We start from the raw sequence: 24,359 nt of genomic DNA, 5'->3' as shown, positions 1-24,359 counted from the left end.
TCTTTGACCAACTTCATTCTCTGCTCGCTGTGAAGTATGTTTGAACTCTGATTCTGTTCTAACATGACGCTCACATCCTCGCTCCAACATGGTCGTCTCAGTGAAAAGTGGTGAGTTCATGGTGGAAACTTCAGTCTCCTGCTTTCTGCTGAAAATCCTTTGTCTGCTCACTCTCTCACAGTTATTCCCTCCTGTGGACACACGCCCACTGCCTCTCTCTCTCTCACACACACACACACACACACACACACACACACACACACACACACACACACACACACAGTATAGTCTCACTATCCTAGGATGGTTTATCATGTGTACCCTGTGTTGTACTGTGTGGTTGATGTTTTCACTGTATGATAAATATATTTTAATAAACAGTTGTGATTGTTGTTGTTGTTGCTGTTAACCTTTGAAGCAGTTACATTCAGCACTGTTCTTTCATTGGTTATACATTTATTGTGATATAATTCTAACTAAACTTAAACACACAGTTTTACTAGATTTCTTTTTTTCATTTTGAAATATTAATTAAAATAAAACTCTCACATGATTCAGAATGACCACTCACTGACACTTCAGATGCTCATACGTACCTGCTGAAAGTGAACTGTTGATACTTTTTGTAAAACTTTTTGACTGTATCAGTAAAAACCCAGAAACAACAACCAGCTGATGAATAATTCCGTCCATTTCTTATTTCATGTGCAGCTGTGCTCAAACGTATATATGAGATCAATATTTTTATATGATCAATGGATCAGAGGAGTAAATGGTGATCATCTCTGACTCTGCAGAGCGTCACTGAGTCTTTCAGCTCCTTGTTTCTGTTTCACAGCTTCACTGTTGTGGTTCAGGCTCCTCATTGGTTCAGGATCTGGATCTCTGGAAGACTGTGTAGAGTGTTGGTTTGTAGATGGTTGGTTGTCAACATGTTAAAGTGAAAATATGATCAGTAAAGGAAAAAAATTAAAAAATGGCAGACCGAAGAACTGCATCCAACCACTGAGCTCAGTTTACCCAGCAAAAAATGTTTATCTACTGAAAGAATTCAACAGTTACAAGGACATTTTACTTGAAGAATGAAACAATACAAAAAACCTGAAAAAAACTGCAGTCTCTAAAAACTCTTTCCCATCTCTTTGCTCTCTCTATAACAATGTTCACAAACCGCAAATTATGAGGCATGTTTTCTTGTTTCTTATTGGGTGCTATTGGTCAGCACAAGTGTCATTGATTGTTACCATGGTAACATTGGTCTTAGGCCTCAGTTAGCCTGGAGGTAAGGTGTCTAATGTGTCTGTCATAGAATCTTTGATCTGTCTTTATTTTTGTGAAACGGTCTGACTTATTATTGAACAGATCTATGAGCAAAATGAAGACTGGACCAACACTACAGACCAGTCTGAAATATCTTTGTGAAACCGGCTCCTGGATCTGGGTCTGGGTCTGGGTCTGGGTCTGGGTGGCCCTCTACTGGACGTGTATGTAAAACAGAGGGTAACATATAAACACTTGACTGACCCAACCACAAACCATCAGTAATATATGGTTCACAAAGACATGTAGCAAACATTATTATTATTATTATTATATTATTTTGGTGCAGTTTTTATTGTACATTGATTTTTAAATACCACCTTAACAGGGTTGGTTGATTTGATAGGTTGCTCATCAAGTGGGTCTGATGAATGGTAAACCTCTTTCACTGAGGAATGGTTGATGAGTTCAAAGGGTCTGAAGTCTAACTGTTAAAAACCAGAAGGAGACACAGACGAGTCGGACAACAGACACACACAGACTCATTCAACACACACTCTGTATCTCAGACCAGCAACACGTCAGGTTCATTAAACTGGATCCTGGAGCCAACATTAGTCTCAGCCCTGTTATAGCTGAAGGGTTCAGTTGGGTCACAGTTCTGCTGTTACAGCCGGTCCATATGAGCCTGTACAGCTCTGGAATAACACATGTACATACACACGCACACACACGCACGCTCACACAGTGTATACATATATATACAGGCACTGTTGCTAGGCGAGACATAGTCAGGTTCAGTGTGAGACCCAGAAATAGAGTCCCAGTAAGGACAGGTGGAGGGACCACATGCAACAAGCCTCTCGCCCAAATTACCCCCACACAGACCCAGACCAGGAGACAGACTGAAGACCTGAAGACAAGAACTACAGCTGAGAGGACTGAGCAGAGGGTCTCTGTCACTGTGGGGTGTGGGTGTGTGTGTGTGTGTGTGTGTGTGTGTGTGTGTGTGTGTGTGACTGTCTGCCTTTTAGTTGTAGATGTTTGGACTAAATGAAACATGTTTGAGACACATGTTGTGTGTCAGAGCTCGAGAGACTCCTGCATATCAGGTTGTGTCACTGGTCACATTCAGGACCTGATACTGGACTTCACATAAGCTGAATGGAGACAGTTTGTCTAAATCGGCCACAAACTGAGGCCTCGAGCTCCTCTCCTCTGATGTAAATGACTTTGATCTAAATTTAGATGAGTGGTTAGGATCAGACACACTGTATATAGGTTCACATTCAGGGTAAGTCTCCGCTCAGGAGGAGTAAACAAAGGTAAACTGACAAAAACGTAATACAAGATCCAGTGACTCGTTCTCTAGCTCCAACACTTCAACTGCTTTTATCACGTTCTCCTTCAACGACAGGTCAACTGCTTTCAGTCACATGACCCTGACTGTTCACCTGATTTCAGCTCCTAGTGCTTAGTCTGGCTTCAGACCAGAAGCAGGATTGTGTTATAACAGAGCAGGGGCTGTGCTGGTGGGGGCATGTTGTTAAGTTACTGGTGAGACAGTTGGTGTGTTTCCATTAATCTGCTTGATGCACAATTTGAAATTGAGTACTTAACGAGTAATGGGAATGTGAATTTAAAAAAAACTCAAAAAATTCACTAAATGTGAGTTTAAAAAAACTACACAGACAACCCCATGGACAAATTTTTTTTTAACTAACACTCGTGCTAACCCCCACCTCAATCTTCCCTGCCTGGGGTCGTGGATGTGGATGCCCACGGCAGTTGCTAGGTAATAAGTTAACCTTTTATATTCTGCTACCAATCAAATAAAAGTATAGGCATTGTCACTGTTGTAGCTGTTTTCATACATTTACGGACACAAGATTGGACATAACCAGGAGGGAAACAGAAAAGCAGTAGTCGGAAACAAATGAGGTTTTACCTGAAACAATGAAATTCTAAATTTTCTGAAATAACTGGACCATTCGTTTCCCGAGAAAGAATATTAGTTTTCAGGGTCATTCGCTCAAAAAAGTGAACAACCCTGGGAAAACCGGAACAGGTAGCAACCCTAGTACCAACCAAGAGGCAGACTGCTGGAATGACCTTCATCTTTACAGAAAACCATCTGAAGCTAAACAGAGATATTTATGGTTACAACCCATTACCCAGACTGGACTGATGAAATCTCCACTGTTTGTCTGTCAAAGACAAATTAATCAATCGTAAACTGGGCCCTGTCCCGGAACACATACCTGTACCACAGCTGCCCACTGGGATTTGTCCTGGTGCTCTCAATGGCCAGTCTTACCACAAGGGGTTTTGTTGTACCTGTAGTACAGCAGCGTTTAGACTGAATATCAGTTGGAAATAAAAATCTAACTTAATGTTAGTTAAATCTACCTTTCTCTCTCTCTCCGGGTGTGGTGATATTTTGCAGCAGTGAGCTGCCGCTGCAAAATGTATATAAAGGAAACACAGATTCAGATATCTGCCATTAGTCACACAGTGGTCTCTGTCTGTGTGACTCTATGTGTCCAGGTGTACTGAGGGCAGCCACAACTGAAGCCCAAAGAACAAATACATCCAAAGTCAGACATGTCTGCTGTTGTATTTACTGCTCTACTGTCCAGTCTGATCATCCCTGGCTGACCTGTAGTAACAGTTACATGGTCATTTTTCTGACTGTAGCTGTGTGTTGTAGTTGTGGAGTATAACATGAAAGAGGTTTTCTTTAAACTATTAAAATAAAATTGTCACTGAACCTGTAACTGGTCTACTATAATAATAATAATAATAATATATAATTAATAAATTAATAAACCTATGACTGGGTTTTGGTGGGCCAGCTTGGACCAGTTTTTATTCCAACTCTGCCCCTGACCACACAGACGAGTTTATTAATTCACTCTAGCTTATAAAAGCATTCATGTATTTGCTTTGTCAAATAATTGTAATAAAATCAATATGGTCTTGACAATGTTTGAAACTGGCCTTAAACAAAAACAAAAAAACTGTTTACAAGTAAACATTATCAACTGACCCCATTTTCAATTCTATGAGGTGATTCCACGATTAAAATCTGACCTGCCTTGATTCAAAGCAGGACTATGGTTGTCTGTTGCCTTACTGCACACATGAAGTCAAGTCAATTTTATTCATATAACACCAAATCACAGTAGATGTCATGTGAGGGTTCTTTTTTATAATACATTTATATTATTATATTATACATATTGTTGTATTGTTGTTGTTTTTTTATCAATATATGATGATATTATTGTATTGTATGTTTCTCCAACCAGAACAACCATATAGGTTGTTTTTTTCCAACCTTCTGATACGACCCATAGGAATGGCTCCTGCATAGTGCCCCTACGGTGGCAGGTGTACCGGATCTCGGTTGTCATGGTTACAATAATAAACACACAGACTGTACCGACAGCGGCGTACTTACCTGTGTCGCCATTGGTTACTATAATAACAGTCATGGCTTGGTTAGGTTTAGGAAAAGGTTGGGACTTGGGTTAAAATAAGTAGTTCCTCAACATTACAGTCTTTGTTGTCATGGTTACAATACAAAACAGCTACTTTCACATGGAAATCGAAAACCGCTCTCCTGTATCATATTCCTGTGTTCTCTTTATACCACATCACGCACTTTTCCTTTTGCTCCTGTCATAATTACTAAAGCCACTAGATGTCACCTAGCAACAAAATGTAACTATGGGTCATAATAACCTGCTGGAGAGTCGACCTGTGGGCTCTTTTTTTTTTTTTTTTTACAGGATGGCCAGACTGTGAAAAACGGAAAAAATGTTCCAATATTATGAAAAATATCAAGATATTCCACATCAGCCCAAACCTAGATAAAAAGTCATAGTAATGGTAGTGATATCATAATTATTATTATTATCATATGGATGTTGAGCAGGATCACGGACCAGCAGGTGGTCTGCAGTCAGAGCTCTCTACAGGAGGAGAGAGAGAGAGAGAGAGATGGTCTGGACACTCATATGTTTGAGGGGACAAACAGAGATAAGTGATGCAGTGGTTTTTAGAAAGTTTACAGTATAATCTCATCAGCAGGACGACATGGACTCTACTGCGTTCATTTACTGGGTTTAACTGATTCATTGAGACTGAGGACGATGCTCCGGTGTTACACTGGTAACAGGTACAAAGTCTGACACAGTAAAAGAAGAAGGAGCTGACTGAAAGTTCAGGTGTAAAGAAGAGTTTAAAGTTTGATCTGAAGCCTCAGCAGAATCAGACAGTGTGAGGGAAGATAACACAGCAAAACATCACAATAATCAAGTCTGGATGAAACAAAGTCTTAGTCATGCAACGTAGGTGAAAAGAGGCGGTCTCTGTGATGTCATTAATGTGCTGATCAGATCAATCACATGACTCATCTACAATTTTAAATGTTCCTGGACTGAGTGGATCCCCCTCCAGAGATAGTGTATATGGTGAGCTCCTGGAGACCAGCTCAGAGGTTGGACCAGATCCATTCAGGCTTCAGTGCTTTTCCTTTGATATTGTGAATTTCAGCTTCTGGATTTGACCAGTTGTATTTTTCACTTGACTTGAATTTTTACATTAAATCTTTTATTTTTCTGAATTACGTTTTCTGACATAAGCCACTTAAATAGTTTTTGAATATGAGGCATGTGCATTTCTATCTAAATTTAAGCTCTAAAATAAACAATCTGGAAATAAGGTTACTGAAATTGACTTCAGACTTTCCCAAACTTCAATAAATTGATAAAGGTGGTTTTCAAAGTCAAATATTTCAGCAGAATAAATTCAGTGGTATTCAATGTTTTCAGTAGTGATTAAATTTCAAAATTCAGCATTCAGTTATAATTCAAATTATTATAGCAGTGATTTTCTTCCACAGGTTCAGACCTTTATGTGATCCCACTTTTAATGACAAGTGTCATGTTTGTATTATAGAGGGGAGGTGTGGTGCATCAAATCAAATGCACCTCGCTTCCTGAGGGACAAAGAGGCAAGAAGCTGAAAATGGACGTGTGAGACGGTGGAGGAAAGAGAAGAGCTGTGGAATGAATATTTGTTGTGTGTTAAATGTTGTGCAGTTTGCGGTGTTGAACCAGATTCAAAGACGATGACAAACAAATGACACTCCACCTGAAACATAACAAAAGGCCAAAGTAACCTCAGCAGAAAAAACCCCAACACCCAACCACAGCAGGAGCTTTAAAGAGGCTGAGTCCAAGATGTGGCTCAGGTCAACACTGCCACACCAGGATTAATGCTTCACTAGATAAACACCACTCAACTGGTCCTGATGGTGTGGACCTGCTACCTGCTCTCAAGCTCTACTCTGATGCTGAGTGTGGAGGCAGAAACAGTGTGAGCATTTTCAAGGTTTTTCAATTTTTTTCTAACATGTAGAAAACAGTCTGTAGATTATTTTTGAATTTAGGCTTTTATTCCAGTTGAATTTGAATTGCCTGTTAAAAGCAGTATGTCCTTCACCAGCTAATGATCATATTGCCTCTATTGTCTAGATACATCAACTGCAATCAACATTTTTTCATTAAAAAATGATCTCAATTCTGAATGGACAAAATTGTGATTCTCATCTTGAACAGTTGCTAACATGAGCAAACTGAAGACAGATACTGCCGCGATTAGACGGTTAGCATCAGCCCTTCATTCATTTAAATGAGACTAGTTAGCACAGTGTGGTTGATGAAGGTATTAGCTCGAGCTGATCAGAAGATCCAGGGCTGTGCGAATAAACTTCATTTCTTTCAGTGACATAGCGCTACACAGGTAGAGCTGTATGGAGTTATATTTACAGCGGGATGTTTCCAGCTAACAAGCTCAAATTTTTTTGTGCGGGCTCAAAAGCCACAACAAAATTTTTAATATTTTCTTCAGTGAAAATGAAATGAAAAATGACCATTCACACTGAAAGCATGACTCATCTCGCAATGTCTGCCAAAATAATTGCATACTGATTGTTTTGCATATTGTTCTGCTTTACTTCTCTCCCTCTGCTGCTGTAGCATCTCTCGTTAACATCTACAGACAGATTTCACTCATAGCAACTTCACCTGAAGTGAAATCTGCTCAGGAAAAAAAACACTGGAACCTGAAAAGACTAGCGCACAGTGGCACCACTGATGTCAACGTTAACACTGGTAAGACTCGGGATCTTGACACAGGTAACGGTAACATTACGGAGGTGAAACAGCAGTCCACAGACAAAGTTTTAGGCTCACTAATATATCTGTGGCTCTAACAGTGAACTGAGCTGCTCGATCTGGAAGATGTTCGGTGCTGTGTCTTTAAACCGCCAACTCTAAGTTGCCACCAGATGGCGTTTCTCATTCAGCAGCCAGAAGATAAAGTGTGGGGCAGATTCAGCAAAGACTGTGATGTCATGCGAACGAGGATTCAGCAACAAAACTTAATAAGTAATACGAACCTAACCAATCTGATGCTCAGTTTAAGCCTGGCTATCCCCAACAGAAGGAGGACATGGATAGAACAGAGCATGGACACAAGAGAGAGGAGGGAGACACTAAAAGAAAGACTAAGGACACTGGTGCAGCTCAGAGACACGACCACCTACAGAGGAGAGACATGACAAACTACAGCCATGTACAGCTCTCTGAAGTTCTAGATCTCCTCAATGCAATCTGAGGTAAGAATAGGACAAAGTAACAACTAAGCTCATAAAACCCCAATGTGAAGTATTTAAGGGATCCACCCCTCACTTTAAAAAATTAATTTCAGGCCCTGATTTCAAATGGTTTAATCTTGGAGGTAAAGAAAATATTGTGAAATGGCCCCAAGATTGAAAAATATATCTATAAGTATACATATATAGCACTGTAAATCATAGAATAACAGTGTTTTGAATATCATACAGCCACACTATTATTATGTTTTGATTTACAATTTCACCACAACTTTGTGTTTATGATGTTGCAACCACACTAACAACATGCCTTTCCTTTATTGCACCATGACACACAGACATGTCAAGGAAATAACCAACAGTCAACCGGCAAGAACGGACAGAGTCTTCAGATGAAGATAAAGGAAACAAAATGAATGAATGACAACAGATCCTACATAACATGCACAGAAACTTCAATAAAACCCTCTAAAATGTTGTATGTCATTTACATTATGATATCAGTAAAAATGTCTGTTTACAGAGTGTAAAATACCTAAAACTGGGAAGTCTGCTGAGTCTAATCCACCAAAGACCTGACAGATCAACACACCTCATGTAAAAATCATATAAATCTGATACTGCTGTAAAGACATCTTCCATGTTGATTTTCAACACTGCTCACAGTAGAATGATACAGCCTCAAATGTAAATACATCTGTGCCATGGTACAGCCACTGAGCCTGACTATATAGTCATAATTTTGTTTTACTGAGAACTGATGGACAATTCAATTAGATTTTTGGAAATGTCAACATAATTTATATAGCTTGTACTTTTAGTTAGGTGGGTGAAACTTAACCTAACACATTTACATTATACTAAAAATGCACTAACAAATATCCCTAAGCAACAGCTAGCTACAACAGTTTACTGTTAAAGAGTAACTACAACCAGTCTCCTGGTGCTGCAGCGAACTTCAACTTCAACTGCAGACAAACTTTTCATTTCACCAGCTACAGAGTTAATTTTCATTAGTTACAGCCGATGTCTAACATTTCAAACAGAGATAAAAACCAAATGTCTGCTACCTGCGTGTTTTCCACTGAGTGAGGAGAGATAGTGTTTAATAAGTGTTTAGTGTTTCCTTTACAAGGATCTCAACAAATCTGTGTGTTTGACTAACTAACTGGGAACTGGTTATGGGAATCCTCTCTGGCTCTTTCCACACATCTTGTGCAGAACAACCACACCAGATCATGCTAGGTGTTATATCTATTGATTTCAATTAATCTGAATTCGTAGACAATAGCTGGCTACATTAGCTACCTTGAGTCAGACAGTCGCAGTTTGGTGCTAGGTACCTCTCAGCTGCAGCTCTGGCTTTGTTGAGGAGGGTTTACGATATGAGAGAACTGAAGCACCAGTGTACAGATTCCAACTTAGGTGAGTCCGTTTCTACCTGCGAATAGCTAACATTAGCTCGCTAGCTGCGATTTGGCTCCATCTGTGCTGAACCTGATTACTAAAGTGGATGTCTGTGCACTGAGTAACTGCTGCTGGTGGTCTATAGTTGTGGTGGATAACCATTGTGAATATGGATAAAGTCTTCCTGCGTGTTCCAGAAGAAAAGCTCTATTCAAACTGTATTTCAACCTCCACCAGATCTGATGATGTGAGGTTGAACCCAATTTTCACCTGACGTTCGTGTGTGATGTGTATCTGGATGATGACATCTGGAATTAATTAGTGTCATCATTATCTCGATTCAAACTGCCCTTGTTTTTACAGTCTGAGATAGCAGGAAGTGGCAGAGTTAGGTGACCTTTCAACTTGGTGATCTTAAGACTGTACAGATGTCTTTTACACCTGCTGAGACCTTCACAATCAGGTTAAACCTGAAAGGTAACACCAACACTCTCAGATGACTCCTTGGTAATTTGTCATCAATACTAGTATTGAACAACATATGTAGCATTCTTAAATAAATACTTATTGTTTTTATGAGTAATGTCAATACCATTAATGCATTATCCTAGTAAATGATATAAAACATAACACTGGACTGTTTTTTTCAGCAAAGCCCATATACCTTATGGGTAAGGCAACAATCTTATTTTACTAACTACACTAACTAACTATGTGAAGGTTTGCCTGTGTGCGTGATGTTTGCTGAGCAGTATTTATTTGGTTGTGATCGCTAGTCCAGTGTTCAGCTGAGGGAAACCACAGATCTGGTAACTGTGGTCTCACGATCAGTTTAGTAGTAAATGTGAAAAGAGGCGGTCTCTGTGATGTCATTAATGTGCTGATCAGATCAATAACATGACTCATCTACAATTTTAAATGTTACTGGACTGAGTGGATCCACCTCCAGAGATAGTGTATATGGTGAGCTCCTGGAGACCAGCTCAGTCTCACGATCAGTTTAGTAGTAAATGTTTAACATCTATGTTAAATATATTGTCTACTGTTTGACTGATAATCCAAGAAGATGAATTCATGACGAATCAAGGTTCTTCATCACATTGATGAAAACATATTAAATAAAAAACAGCTGCTCTAAATTACAATCCTGTATGAAATCACTCCTATGTTTCAGTCCCTCAGTTTTACAACGTCCTGCTCGTCTGTGTGATATTCAACAGTAACTGAATATATTTAGGTATTGAACTGCTGCCTGGAGAAACAACTTACTGATGATGTCACCCCAGGCTTTAAGAAACTGTGATGAACATTTTTTACAATAAAAAACTAATTGATTAATCAAGAAAATAATATACAGATTAATCAATATCAAAAATGACATGGGTGGAAGCTTTGATGCAGAAACTCTGTCCAATTTAATAAAACTGGACAATTTAACATCATCATTTATAGACATTCAGTCAAATTGTGTTGCATGATACATGTGTTGCTATTTTTCAACACTGAATTCAAACCAAATGCAATGAGTGGTTGAAGCTCAGTCATGGTCAGTTTTGGTTGATATAACAATCAGTTCACATTACAATGAACATCTATTTGATTATTCTATTTGTGACTATATTATTAGCCATACTATTACAGCGATGTAGTTATTTGATGCAGTTCTAATTTTCCTTTCTCTACGTAAAAATCTGTTGTATAATTTGTATAATAATTATTAATATTAGTAGTATTAATAAAAATGTGATGAGTACACATTTACAAAAAAATTGAAAAAAAAAAAAGAAAAGGAAAATGACTTTTCTCACCCACCTTTGACATGTGCAGGAAGTGTCTGATCCTGAAAACATGCCGTTTGGTTGTGTTTCTTTAGAATGAAGAGAAAATGTCTGAACATGGTTGTTCTGACGTTCTCCACCTTAGTTAGCCACAAACTCCAGTTTCCAGATGCATGTGGTGAATGCTGCCATTTAGTTTCATTATAACACATGAGGAAATGTTAAGAGGAGGTATGAGTGCATGCAGAGTCAAAGGACAGAGATACAGCAAAGATGCATCTGTTGAAGAACTTTGAGCCTGAGTAAAGGTGCTGTTGTTCCAGGATGAATCCATGAACATAGGGAGATGGGGAGCAGAGAGGAAGGAGACCATGAGAGAGGAGGATGATGATGAAAATAAGAGTTATCAGAGTTCCTGGTAAGTTCGGAAGTCTGTCTATCAAAGTGTTGAATTTGTGTGTCAGAGCTGTCCCACACACACACACGGTGTGAGCTTGTTGTCACAGCTGTGCTGTCAGTCAGGGAACAAGTCCATTGGCTGTTTGTGGCCAAGAGACACAGACTGCAAAACCACTCCAGCCATCAGAGCAAACCAAAAAATTTACTTTACATTACATGTGTGGGATGAGGCGTTATCTTGCAGGGAAAGAAAACACTGGAAGAAGCCACTCCTAGGTGCTCTACTCCCACTGTGCACCCAGTCTCAGATCCAACTGACAAGGTCTTGATATTAAAGTCGATTTCTGAGCTTGGTGATGCTTATCCTCATGCATGTTGTGGTATTATACTTTGCCGTATTGCAACACCAAGATGCTAATTAATTTCCCATTTAAATCAAATTATGTCCAGGAATGTTGTAATATCTAATACATTTGTGTATTTTTCTGTGCAGTTTTAAAGTCTGATCACAGCTACAGATGGTAAATGTAATCACAGACATCTTAGCTTTCATACATGCTGGGGTGGTGGTGGTGGTTTCAGTTCTGTGAAAGGGGCTAATCCTCCAGCCAGGCTCAGGTACTTGTACCGACCAGTCACTGACTGAAACTAAGCAGCAGGTTCATGATGGACACAGCTCATCAGCACAACCTGAATGTATTCACTGTATCCACTGTGACATGAAACAAACAATATGGCCTGTGACCTGTGTAACTCAATGGAACTGAAAATACCTGGATTACATCTCCATGAGCACTTCTTCACCGGTCTGTGACAGGAGCTTCAATCTGAGGAATTGTGTCATTTCTCTCACCTGAATTTTTCCATTCTGGCCTGTATGTGGCCTTTTTGATTGAGTGGACACATTACTACACTGGTGGTTGAATAGTACACCAAGACATGATTTGAGAAGACAAAAAAATGAATGAAAAAAATGAAGTAAGGCAGAAATGGCTGGGGAGAAAGGTCCATTTTGAGACTCAGTTGCGTGCAGCACAAGAAAAACAGCAACACAACTTCATCGAGGTGGGTGGGGAGGGGGCACAGCATCTATGACAAACCTCTGTATTTAAATAGGCAACAATTTCAGACCACAACATCTTCAGTTGAGCAATGACAGAAAGAGGACCAGAGAGCCCCACACACACACACACACACACACACACACACACACACACACACACACACACACACACACACACACACACACACACACAGGGAGGAGATGTCAAGTCATGATTCCTCCAGCTGTGCATCAGCTCTGGTCTCCTCATATCCCTGTTCCCTGCCCAGAAGCAGTGATCTCCCGGTAACTGAGAGCCTGTGTCCCTCTACTCCAGGGCAGGGTAGGGGCTGGGGCTGATGCGGTAGCTAAGCTAGTGGCTAGCGTTAGCTGCCATAGCAGATGAAACGCTGCAGATCTACAGAGGACAGTCGGGGGTTGCTGGCTGCTGTGACACCCAAAGTCATCGCCATCCACACGCCACACCAGCAGTGTGCAGCCGCCTATACTAGAGGATATCAACCCGTCTCCATCATGCAGCCACACAACCATTCATCTACCCTCTCTCCCTCCGTTTTGCTCCGCCGGCACCCTCTCCCTGTCTATTGGTGTCGTGCGTTAACTTAAGGCAGGTCGCGATGCCGCTGCTACTGAAACTTGCCTAGATACACGCACACTGATCGCATCAATCATTAGCCTATTTAAGACCAACCCAGCCCTTGGTCAACCCGCCAGATGGTTAGCCGTTAGAAACGACTCAGTCACAAGGTAAACTAGAAGGGCAGGGGGCTGATGATAACAGACTTGGAGGACATTGCATGCTACTAAAAAGGGGTAACGTGTAGTCCATCACCATAATGCACGCCTCAGCTACTGTAGACACGCCAGCCAAGCCTTAATTGTTCAGCATGATCCATTGTCCAACACCGACGTTAACCCACCTGTTTAATCGAAGCCTGCCTCCTGCCCCATTAGCCATCTGAGCGGCAGAGGAATGGGGACACGAGGCCGGGTGACAGGGGCGAATAACGTTGGGAAGGGGTAACATTGTGCTACCCAGCACTGTTACCTCTCATTGACTGTCAAACCTCTAGCACACACACACATACACACACACACACATTAGAGACAAGAACCAACCAGCCGAAAATTCATACATGAATCAAAAAAAGACAACACCGACCGGTTATGTCTTACCTCAGGCGGTGTGTCGAACCAAGTTCCGCGTAGCAGCCATGTTCGGAACCCCTATCTCCCTCTGTCCGCACGAACCGAGCCCCCTCCCCCGGGTCAGTCGTCCTTCTTCCACAGCAGAAATCCAAATATGATAGTGCAGAATTGTGCAGCCGATAAAAATCCCGGTGAGATTAGTTTCCAGCAAAATTGCGTTATTCTCCGGAGCTCAGAGAGCGGGCTGTCGATGGGAACTGATCGCCGGCGCAGCACAGCTAGCCGTGCCTAAGGGGAGGTGGGCAACCGCCTCAACCACGGACACCTCAAACTCAGTCTCTTTCTGTTCAGCAAACTTAATTCACTTGTTCCAGACTGATTCTCAGATACATAAGAGAGCACCTTACACATACGGCGTGGGCCAAATGACTTTGCAAGCCCGTCAGCTTTTTAAATTAATATAAAGGCGAGAAGCTAACATTAGCCAGCTAGCTTTTAGCTAGCATGCTAGCTGTCTAATAAAACTCTGCCATTGGAATTTGGAGGAAGACAGTCCGCACACTGCAGGCTGCTTGGCGGGCAACGGCCAGCCGATGGGCCGATGGACAATACAAGCAGCCGCTATGAAGAAACTACACGTATTTTAGCACACACCGCTACAGCTAGCTCTATGCCGGCCAGCCCCTCCGTGATGTTAATATCGGTCAAAGGAGAGAGGGGCTGCATTGAGAGCGCACTCCCGACACCAGGCAAGTACGGCCCAGCGCGCTCCAGAGAAATTTCCCACAAAATGGCTGCCAAAACAAATCCACCGCGGACAGTCATACGAGTAACTTACAAAAGTTAGTCGTTAAATTAAGAGCAGGTTTTTCATGTAGTAAAATGACCACCCGACTGCAGACCGGGGGCTTTAGTGTAGAGACTTCGATTAGAAAAGAGGCGGTTTGGTGAGAACAGGGAGTTTACACTGAGGGAACCTGACTGCTCTCCTCCGCATAGATTTAACAACCACTACAGCCTGTTACCCTCAAAGCGGAGGACGGTAGCTCCTGATGTAGGTCTGAGTCTGGATTTACTAGTATAACACGTGAGGACATGATTTGTTATCTGTACTGGTCCTGGTCCTGAGCTGGACCACCACCCAGGACTGACCCATCAACTGTGTCAGTCCCAGGCGTAACAGAAGGACATGTAGTGCTTTAAAAAAAAAAAAAAAACGTTTGTCAGGTGTTTACAATGTGAGTGGGAGTTTACTGTTATATTGGTAAATATACAAGGTGATTTAATCAAAAACAATCAAAACATTTTATTAAAACAAAGTTACTGATCATGTCAATAAAAAAGGTTTCAAGCATAATTTGTTGTAAAATATCTACAACTGTTCTGCTTCATACTCATCTACACAAACGTTAAACTGGTATCAAATTACAAGTCAGAGTGAAAAAGTCACTTTCTATATTTGTCTGTACACAAGCACACAGACACACACGAACAGGGTCAGTTTACCTCCTCACCACTACACAGACCTGGATTAATGGTGGATATTGTGACAACCTGAAGCTCTTCACACGAGGACACACAACATATTAAGAAAAAGTATATTTTACTGTACATAAGTTCAGACATAACTCGTACACTAAAAATATTACCCATCTGGGTATATGATGTGTGGATACTTGAGATGTGCTTCTGGAATCAGTCAGGAGCAGGAGACCAGAAACACATTAAACAAAACAAAAAAACCCAGAAAGACATTCAGTAAGAAAACAAGCAGGAGCACAGAGAAGTGAAAAGGTGATGAAATAAAACAACCACAAAAATCCTCACTGGAGTCATGTAGTTATTCAAATGTGTGTAATTACACAGACGTCTTTCAGGTTAACTGTTATGACAGTTGAAATATTCCTCAGTAGAAAGTGAGTAGTTCACAGGGCAGAGGCTGGTGAATTTATAAAAAAAAAAAAAAAAAAAAAAAAAAAGATCAAGACTACTCTTCAAGGCTGAGAACACACTACACGACAAGACTGGGTGTTAACACTCGACCACAGTTGTGTAACAACACACAGGAATCGACCTGATAACGTGAACTGAGGCCAGTCCACCCAGCATCTGAGGTGAACCTCTACATTTTATAAAACTTATATATACTATAATAACCTGCTTCAATCTGGCAAACTCAGATGAAACCTGTGGCTCAAATGGCCCAGTGTCATGTAATGTGCTCCAACCTTACTGGTAATGGACAGACCCTCCAGCAGGTGGGTGGTCAAAGGACTCAAAAAAGAAAGAGGAAACCCAGCCCAGCTCTGCCCTGAGTGCTCGTCATGCTTTCACACTGCAGAAGTCTACAAACAGGCAGGTGGAGGAGGAGGAGGGCAACAGACAACAGATGGTACGTAAAATAGGTGGTGGTTGAGAACAGGAATCCGTTCCCTCTGCTTCCTGCCACACCTCACTTCTTCTGTTTAGGTGGAGGTCTGAGGAGAGAGAGGAGAGAGTCCGTTAACACAGGACATGAAAACGAGCAGGGACTATATACGTAGAGCTGAGCGCAGCAGTTTGGGAGGGTCTGGATGTATGTGCCAACCTGTCACCATAACTCAACTCTGGGAACATTAGTAGGGACGTGAAACTGCTACACCTCACGGTCCCAATCCTGGAGCAGCACCACCGTCACCTGGACCCATCTGTTTACTTAGTTCACCATATTAATGTGTTTTAGTCCCACACAGGTCTGACACTGTAGACCTGGGTTTACATGGCCCCACCCTTTTAGACTCCCTACAGATACTGTAGAACTACTGACTACTGTAGGAGATACTTTAAGGCTGGACACAAACTCCAACGATCCACAGACTTATTCAGAAGAGAAAACAAAGGTGAATCATAAAACTGACCAAACCTTCGGGTGTAAAACATCCACTCAGGACTAAATTATCTAGATCAACTTTTGGTTTGCTCATGTGTTGAGATCCTGTTGCTGGGGCAACTACAACATGGTCATAACTGATTGAAACTATAGCCCCAACTATGAAAATATGACCCAAGTTGTAATGAAGCTAAATGATGATGTTGAGCTTCAGTTACGGTCTGACCTTGTATCCAGACGTGTGTATATATTTGAATTGTGAACATCAATTTGTAAATAACAGAAGTACAGTGAGTAGTAAGTTGTTATCTTGAGCCAACTGTGAATGTAGACCAATATTAAAATCCTGTAAGAGGCATTCAACAACTGACTCTCCTGCACTCATTCATTTACATGTCTCAGGCATTTACATGTCACGTGATTGGATGAGATACGACCAGGTAAACCTGACAGCCCAGGTTGTCTGTCCTCTAATCACACTTCGCTGCCATACTATTCATCACAATTAGCTGTTCCAGTTTAACTTATGTGTCATATATGGTGACAATTTTACTTCTGTAACAGTCCAGCAGATGGAGCCGTTTAACCCGGCTGATGCAGGTGCCGACGGTGCCGCCATATTCAGCTCCAGCTGTGATTCATGCTCTGATCAACCACAGAAACCATGAAGCTTCAGGAACTCCCTGTAATACAACCCTGTTTGTGTTTGACAGCAACAACCAGCTAAGTGAGACTTGTGACAGAATTCAATGCAGTAGTTAAGTCTAAGCTCTAACACTGACTCTGTTCAGATGAATTAACATTTCAAATTTAAAAACAGAAATATTAGTAACAACTTCAGGAACAGAACAGAATGGTGATCTAGACTCATCTGGACTGAGGACAAAACTTCTACAGCTGCCAAAGGATAAAGAGGGTTTAGCTCTTCCTGTTTGTGAAGATCATTAATTCTGAGATTATTAATTATAATAAGAGCCCAAAGAGGCCTTTAAGTGAATGGTGTACATCTCAACATAAAGCAATGGGAAAAGGAGCATCACTGAGTGATTGTTCATCCCTCACTGTCAGATAACTGTAAACTGAGTGTCATTACTTCACACTGACATGGAACAAAATAATTCAATCTGAAGAAGGAAGCTGAAGTCTGAACAGGTTGTAAATGACCCAGGATTTAAGAACAGCTTCCAAATCAGACACTGACAAAATATTTTTTTAAATCTGATGATAGAAAATGAGCCCCTTCAAATATTTATGACAGCATAAGCGTGAATCTTATAAAAAGGTAATTTCAAAATTAAACTCGAGCCTTCAGCATCTTCAGAGACAAATTTCAATGTTGAAACAAACTGTTTAAATCAGACCGGCTGTCGGAGTTGTGCCTCCGTGGCTTCACTTTGGACTAAAGTTCATCATCCTGAAAACTGTCTTCTGAATCAAAAGTTTTAGTTTCTGATTGGAGCAGCTGATTAGAGGAAGAAAGATAAACAGATATTATTGGAGTCTGTCAAAAATAACTGGAGACAGAAAAACCTGGAGCTGACGAACAGATCAACTAATGTTCAATATTTATGTGACAGCAGAATTATTCTCAGTCTGAGAATCCAGAGGGAAACATTAGATGGGATCTGTTTGTTGATGTGTTTCATCTTTCAGAACAGCATCAGAAATACACCTGTCTCCCTGTTGTTTATGTATCTAGTTTAACTTATTAACTAATTATCTATTTTCCCTCATGTCGAAAAGCTCCACAGGTTCATGTGGTGTTAGTCATAGCTGATGTTCATTTATGTTCAGTCTCTTTTAAAGTAAATTAAAAAAAGACAATTACAAAAAAGAAAGTAATTTTTTGGCATAAATATGTACACACACTATAAAACCATTAAGGAAAAGTGCCATTGTGTGTGGATGTTCACAACCCACAGAAAAATAGGAGGATGATGCACAAAGGTCTTGAGCTGGATTTGAACTGGCGACCTTCCAGTCACAGAGGCTGAGACTAAACATTGACTGAGTTCTACATACAGTCAGGACACTAAGGAGTCAGGAGTCTTCAATTGCCTGTAAATCTGAATGTGAACTGAGGGTCCCCACTTCCTGTGGAGATCGATTCTTTTATTTCCTGCGACCAACTGACCAATCAGAACTTCTCATCGACTAACTTATCAGGGGGCGGCTCTAGCTGACTTGGTTTTGTTATCTGAGCAGCTGGTGAGAGTCTGACTCATGGGGCGTATGTTCTGTGCTATATTGTTTTATAACAGAAAGTGTATTGGAGCTGGTCAGTCTGACGCTGGTGTACCTGTATATGCCCACCACCACGGCGTGGTCTCTCTCATAGGGCTCCAGTGTGAGCTGCTCCTGTGGCTTCATGTTCTCAGCGCTCATCTTCTTCACCTCAGCGGCAAACACCGCCTCAGGAGCTGCCGTCGAGTCTATACAGTTCGCCTGGAGAAGAAAACACAGACTGGGCATCAGCAGCCGTACGTGTTGAGTCGTACTGAGTGTCTGTCCACTAAGAGCTCAGTCTCATGGTCAAACAGCATCTAAAACAATTGGTGTACCTTCAGCTAAATGCCTGACTGATTCTATAAACACGTCACTGTAACAGAACCAGTTCACCGACATGACACCGGAGCGTGTACTTCGTGTGTTACAGTCTGCAGAGCTCCAGTATGTTGAGGGGCTCGTCAGCGTACCTTGATGGAGATGACAAAGTGTCCTCCGTTCTTCAGGAAGTTGTGAGCGTTCAAAGCGACAATCCTCGTCTGGTCAGGCTGAGCCACATCAGCAAAGATTACGTCCACCATGCCTGCAGAGACACAGAGGTTCAGAAGATGCAGTAACACCACCAGACTGATGGATGAGGACTCCTCCAGCCACTGTGGTCAGGTCTACCTACCAACCAGCATGCGGTACTTGTGCGGGTGCCGCGCGTCTTCGATGATGGGAATGATGTTGGTGCGTTTCTTTGCCACGTTGAGAAGGTCACGACCTGATCGATGGGAGAACTCCACAGCATAGACCAGGCCATCCTTTAACACAACAGACACACACTTCAATGTAAAATCGTTATCGAAAGGGATCCATTAGGGCTCAGCGATTAACCTAATTTTATTTTTGATTACGATTTTGGTTTCCAACGATTATGATCGATTACACGAGTCGACAGGACAGCGTCCAGATATCACAACCATGTTTTCAGGACAATCTGAGCTTTAATCATTTTAAATTAAAAAGTTGTCCAATGTGTAAAGTTTTTAAACAAATCAGATCGTTTTACTGAGTGTGTGGTACTCACTGGTCCAACAATGTCAGAGACATGGGACACTGTGGTTCCAGAGGCAGCTCCCAGGTACATGACCTTTGCTCCGGGCTTGATGTGGATCTGGTCTACTCCTCCTAAGATGGCGGCTGCCAGCTTAGAGCGGAACGGGTTCCACGCTCTGTACTCAATCTTAGTCTCTCCTTCCTGACAGACAGGGAGTCAGAGCACAGTGAGTCTGACTGTGACACCAGAGATCACAGCTGCTTTCAATGCAGCACAGCAGAGGTTAGCAAGTATGAATGTGCTGCCTTCACTGACCACTGTGCTGCTGTGAACTAACATCTCACCTCCACACTGATCCTCTTCTCCCCGTACACAGAATCTCCCACCACCATGTTCTTGGTCACCAGGGCGTCCTCCTTCCCTCTGCAGATGAACACGCCTATGGATGGATGGACACAATAGTACCATTATTGTACCTAGTCTGTCTACAGGTGAATATGAACAGAAACAAAAGCACAGAAGATAGAATGAAGCAAGCTGAACATCTAACGTCTCACGCAGGCTCCAGGATTTAGTGACTACATCCCGACTAATAACCCAGAAAAACAGGAAACAGGACTTATAAATACCTTCATGTCTGTGTGGCTCAACCAAGACCTTTCTCCCTGCTCCAAAGCCTCCTCTGCCACCGGCACCGCCCCTCCCTCCTCTGCCTCCTCTCCCTCTCGGGGTGCCTCTTCCACCCCCTCTGCCCCGAAATCCTCCACCATCCGGGGACCTGAATCCTCCACCTGAAAAACAGACACGTTTTAGAGCTCCTCTGGTAAAACCGGTGTTTAACATGTTAACTGATGCACATTAACACACATACACACACAATACAGATTACATGTTCACTACGCTTGATACTGCAATCATCATCCTCCTCTTCCTCCAGCCTCACCTCTTCCTCCTCTGAATCCCCCTCGTCCTCCTCGGTCTCCAAACCCTCCTCGGTCTCCAAACCCTCCTCTACCTCCACCGAATCCTCCCCGTCCTCCTCTTCCTCCTCGATCCCCACGAGGACTGAACCCTGAAAAACGAACAACAGAGACACTTCAGTGGGATTCAGACACGTGCATGAGGAGGCTGTGGAGTATAAACGGGGCCTTCACATGTTGCTGGAGCTACAAAACTCTGTGGGACGATCACACGTGAAGATTAGAGGAAGTTTGACTGGTCTGATTGGACTTCTTGAGTCAGTAATCTCTCTGATAATGCAGCCAACTCTCCCAAAAACATCTTGCTCTTCCTCTTTTCTTTGATCGACTCTCCTTATCATCAAGCTAAATTATTGCTCTCCATACTCCTGGCTGTTTTTGATGGATATTTCGTGTTTTTATTCAGCGATTGCTTCGGCTCATCTGCAGTTGTGGAAATTCTGACGTTGAGGTAAATGGGAACCGTGTCAGTGAACAAAAATATACATTGTGATGCTGTATGAACACACACATATATATATATATATATATATATATATATGTTCCAATCTGGACAGGAACATGGACTGAGGATGTGCATACAGTTGTGTTTCTGTTGGTGTGGTGGCACAACAACCAGCAGAAAAGGTGCTCCTCTGGCTGATGGTATTCTGGTGTCCTGTACAGACCCACAGTGTAGGAGGGTGATTTAATTCAGGCAGCGCAAAGTGAGTTGTTGGTACTTTGGTTGAAATTGGGTCTTAGGGTTTGAGCTGAGAATAGACGTCTCAGAACCACATCTATTTCTGGACCAATGTCACTTCACTGACAGTCTGCTGCTTTTACAACAAGAGTAGACTTCGTACTTGAAGCAAATGTGCACCAATGACACAATGCTTAACATGTTAATAAACTATTTAATAGAATAACTCTCCAGCTGGTGGGTGTGTTTAAATCAGCATTAAAAAAATAACATTCATGTGGTTTAAAGGAGGAGCGTCAGTAAATGAGTCTGCACTGATCTATAAATGCATCTGGGTGATTCTGACAGTATCTGTTGTCCACAGCTGATTTCTACTGTTTGAACAGTTTCTCCTCCAGTTCTTTAAATCCCTGCAGCACCTGAAGGCAGCAGGACATATGTTGATGAATCTGCAGCCTCTGATTGGACGAGTGCTGCTCCACAGTGCGGTGACATCAGGTGGGGCCTTCCACTGTGTTTACCTTAAACAAATTCTGTGGTACAGAATAACTACACACATCAGGCTGCTCCATCACTCTTATGGATAACTCTTTATGTGGAAACGTCAGATCGCCTTGATGTCACTGGCGCCTTTTAAGTCAAGTTGTTGTTTCATATTTTATTCTTGAAATGCAAATGCTGTTGTGCCACATTTTACAGTGGATGTGACCATGATACAGAAGACTTACAAATGAAAAGTGTCAGATAAACACCATTGTACATACTAAATGAAGACCCACCTGCCTCTCACTGCCCCTGTGTTCACAGCGTCCTGCTCTGCACCAACATAACTTCTGGAGAAGCTGTTTCTCCATTGATCAACTCATGCTGTCATTTCTTCACATACAGGGAAGAGGATGAGGTTCGCGTCACATGGATCCTCTCAACTGTGCAGAGTGGATTATTTCTGACTCTTTTGAGAGATGTATTGTTTGTATCCACTTTCAGTAAAATCTGTTTTCTATTTCCTTCTTCACTTGGCACACTGCTTCCTTTCTAGGTGCTCTAGCACCACCTACTGTCGACAGGGTGGACGACACGACACAAACCAAAATGGATCTGCTGATAAAAACACTTCTCCACAGCGCTGCTGCTGGTGGTGAGAAAAAACGCCTCCAGTGTACGTGTGACACAGAAGAAGAGCCAGCAGAAAGGGAGGCATCATGGGAAACTGAAGAACAGCACAGCAGTGTATATTTAAAACAAAAACTTTCTTTTAGCTATCAGAAGACAACATGGCGTCATTACTGATAGAGAGTATATTGTGGAATAAAACGAACAGACATGTATCGATGATACAAACGTATATAGTAAAATAACAGCTAACATTAACACTGTGCAGGACAGCCACAGCATGGACACAGTCCCGGGTGGTCCCATAGAAAGGCTTAGAGGGGCAGCTGCTCTTTATCTGAGGTGGGACGAATACCAGGCCTAAAAAAACTTAAGTCCTCATCCTCCAAACCTTTACTTCTGTAACATCTAAGTCTGAGAACACATGAGATGAGCATGAACCTCACCCAGCCTTTTTCTCTTTTTTTTTCAACCACGACTCGGTGTAATAAGTACCCACAAACATTTGGGTCCTTTTATAGTGTACTCAGTCTTACTTTTGTACGAAAACCAGCTCTCTGGACGCGGACCTGGGTCCGGTAAACACGGCTACAGTTGGCTCTGGTCCGAGCTAGCATTAGCATGAGCTGCTGGTAACTTTGCTGATCGTGCCTCGTGGCACAAAGTGAATACGTCCGGCTTCAAACATTTGTGTCCCTTTAAACACTGCACCGACACAAACATTAATTTAAACGGAATATTGAGATCTGGATCAGTCGTACAGACCAGTCCTGACTCTGTGCAGCTGAACGAGGCTCAACACGTGTGCACAGCGTGTCGATGGTGAGCCGTTATTTATCTGGTCTGCCTGCTCCCACCGTGAAACCACTAACCTGACGCTATCCTGGCGTTAACTCTGTATTTTATCTCACATGTCACAGATATAACCAGAGAAAGTTCACACACTCGGCGGCGGTTTTCCTCCCGGAGAACACGGTTCGTAGTGAGGTTACCGGAGCGTCATGGCGGAGTAGGCCGAACACAACCTCTTACTTCACTCTGACGGAGGACTGTCTCACCGAATTACCGTCCAACATCACACAAAAACACCATCACGGTGAGGTGCTAAAGACTCTACTGTACCTGGCTTCATGTTTTCAGGTGTAAGGCGTTGAACCGGCGCTGTCAACGGGACTCTTCTCGTTCCTGGACCGGGACCCGATCTGAACACACGGACTGTGATCACACGTGCGACTCGTGCTCTTCTTCGTCTACAGCAGCGTCCCGCGTCACCAACAGGCTCCACAGCGACACCCGCTGGTCGGAGTGGGGACAGGTGTTATACACAAAGCCAACAACACACCAGTCTCTATCAGATCCAGAAAGTTGTTTTACTTTCAGCATAAACTAAGTACAATGTCCTGAACTGATCCGAACCAGACTTAGTGGAGGGATGGGCGAGGGGCCAGAGAAGAACCCATTAAATGTTGGTGCATATCATATCTGGTCAATGTGGCGGAACTCTATTGAGTGATATTAGAGTTATTACTATCACTATACATCTCCCCATGAGAGCTGGTTTGCTGTGGGCATCACACTAGAAATCATCCAATAATGTTTCAACAACAAATTATAACTTTTCTAAAAGTAAGAAAATGTACAACAAAGGTCAAGTCCATTCCAGTCATCTGTTATGAAGTTGCTAGGATTTTATAATAAAAATATGG

The 24,359-nt window shown here is 42.1% G+C and overlaps 2 protein-coding genes across 3 annotated transcripts in view; both read right to left on the bottom strand.

Annotated features, from left to right (window-relative positions):
• The window catches only part of dyrk1b (dual-specificity tyrosine-(Y)-phosphorylation regulated kinase 1B), a 50,571-nt gene extending 36,092 nt beyond the window's left edge, over positions 1-14,479 (bottom strand). For both annotated transcript variants that reach the window (XM_056379871.1, XM_056379870.1), the window contains exon 1: positions 13,769-14,479. The gene's annotated coding sequence lies outside the window, so the exon portion shown is untranslated. The remainder of the gene's footprint in view (positions 1-13,768) is intronic.
• A 553-nt stretch (positions 14,480-15,032) lies between these two features.
• fbl (fibrillarin) lies at positions 15,033-23,922 on the bottom strand. Its single transcript, XM_056379872.1, has 9 exons — positions 23,776-23,922; positions 20,822-20,950; positions 20,508-20,669; positions 20,223-20,317; positions 19,909-20,079; positions 19,510-19,642; positions 19,307-19,419; positions 18,910-19,055; positions 15,033-16,218 (listed from the first exon to the last, which is right to left on the bottom strand). Exons 1-9 carry the CDS (start codon positions 23,783-23,785, stop codon positions 16,194-16,196), a joined length of 984 nt encoding a protein of 327 aa, XP_056235847.1. The 5' UTR covers positions 23,786-23,922; the 3' UTR covers positions 15,033-16,193.
• Between the last annotated feature and the right edge of the window lie 437 nt (positions 23,923-24,359).

The sequence above is a fragment of the Seriola aureovittata genome, chromosome 7, assembly GCF_021018895.1.
Source record: "Seriola aureovittata isolate HTS-2021-v1 ecotype China chromosome 7, ASM2101889v1, whole genome shotgun sequence".
In the NCBI taxonomy this organism is placed as follows: Eukaryota; Metazoa; Chordata; class Actinopteri; order Carangiformes; family Carangidae; genus Seriola; species Seriola aureovittata.
The sequence above is the reverse complement of the archived record's forward strand: the minus strand, read 5'-3'. Positions and strand labels throughout refer to the sequence as shown.

Excerpts from the sequence above, each read along its gene's own strand:
- fbl (XM_056379872.1), bottom strand. Across the intron at positions 20,318-20,507 it reads TGAGCCACACAGACATGAAG|GCGTGTTCATCTGCAGAGGG; the intron begins GTATTTATAAGT and ends ATCCATCCATAG. Across the intron at positions 19,643-19,908 it reads TCTCTGACATTGTTGGACCA|GATGGCCTGGTCTATGCTGT; the intron begins GTGAGTACCACA and ends GTTGTGTTAAAG.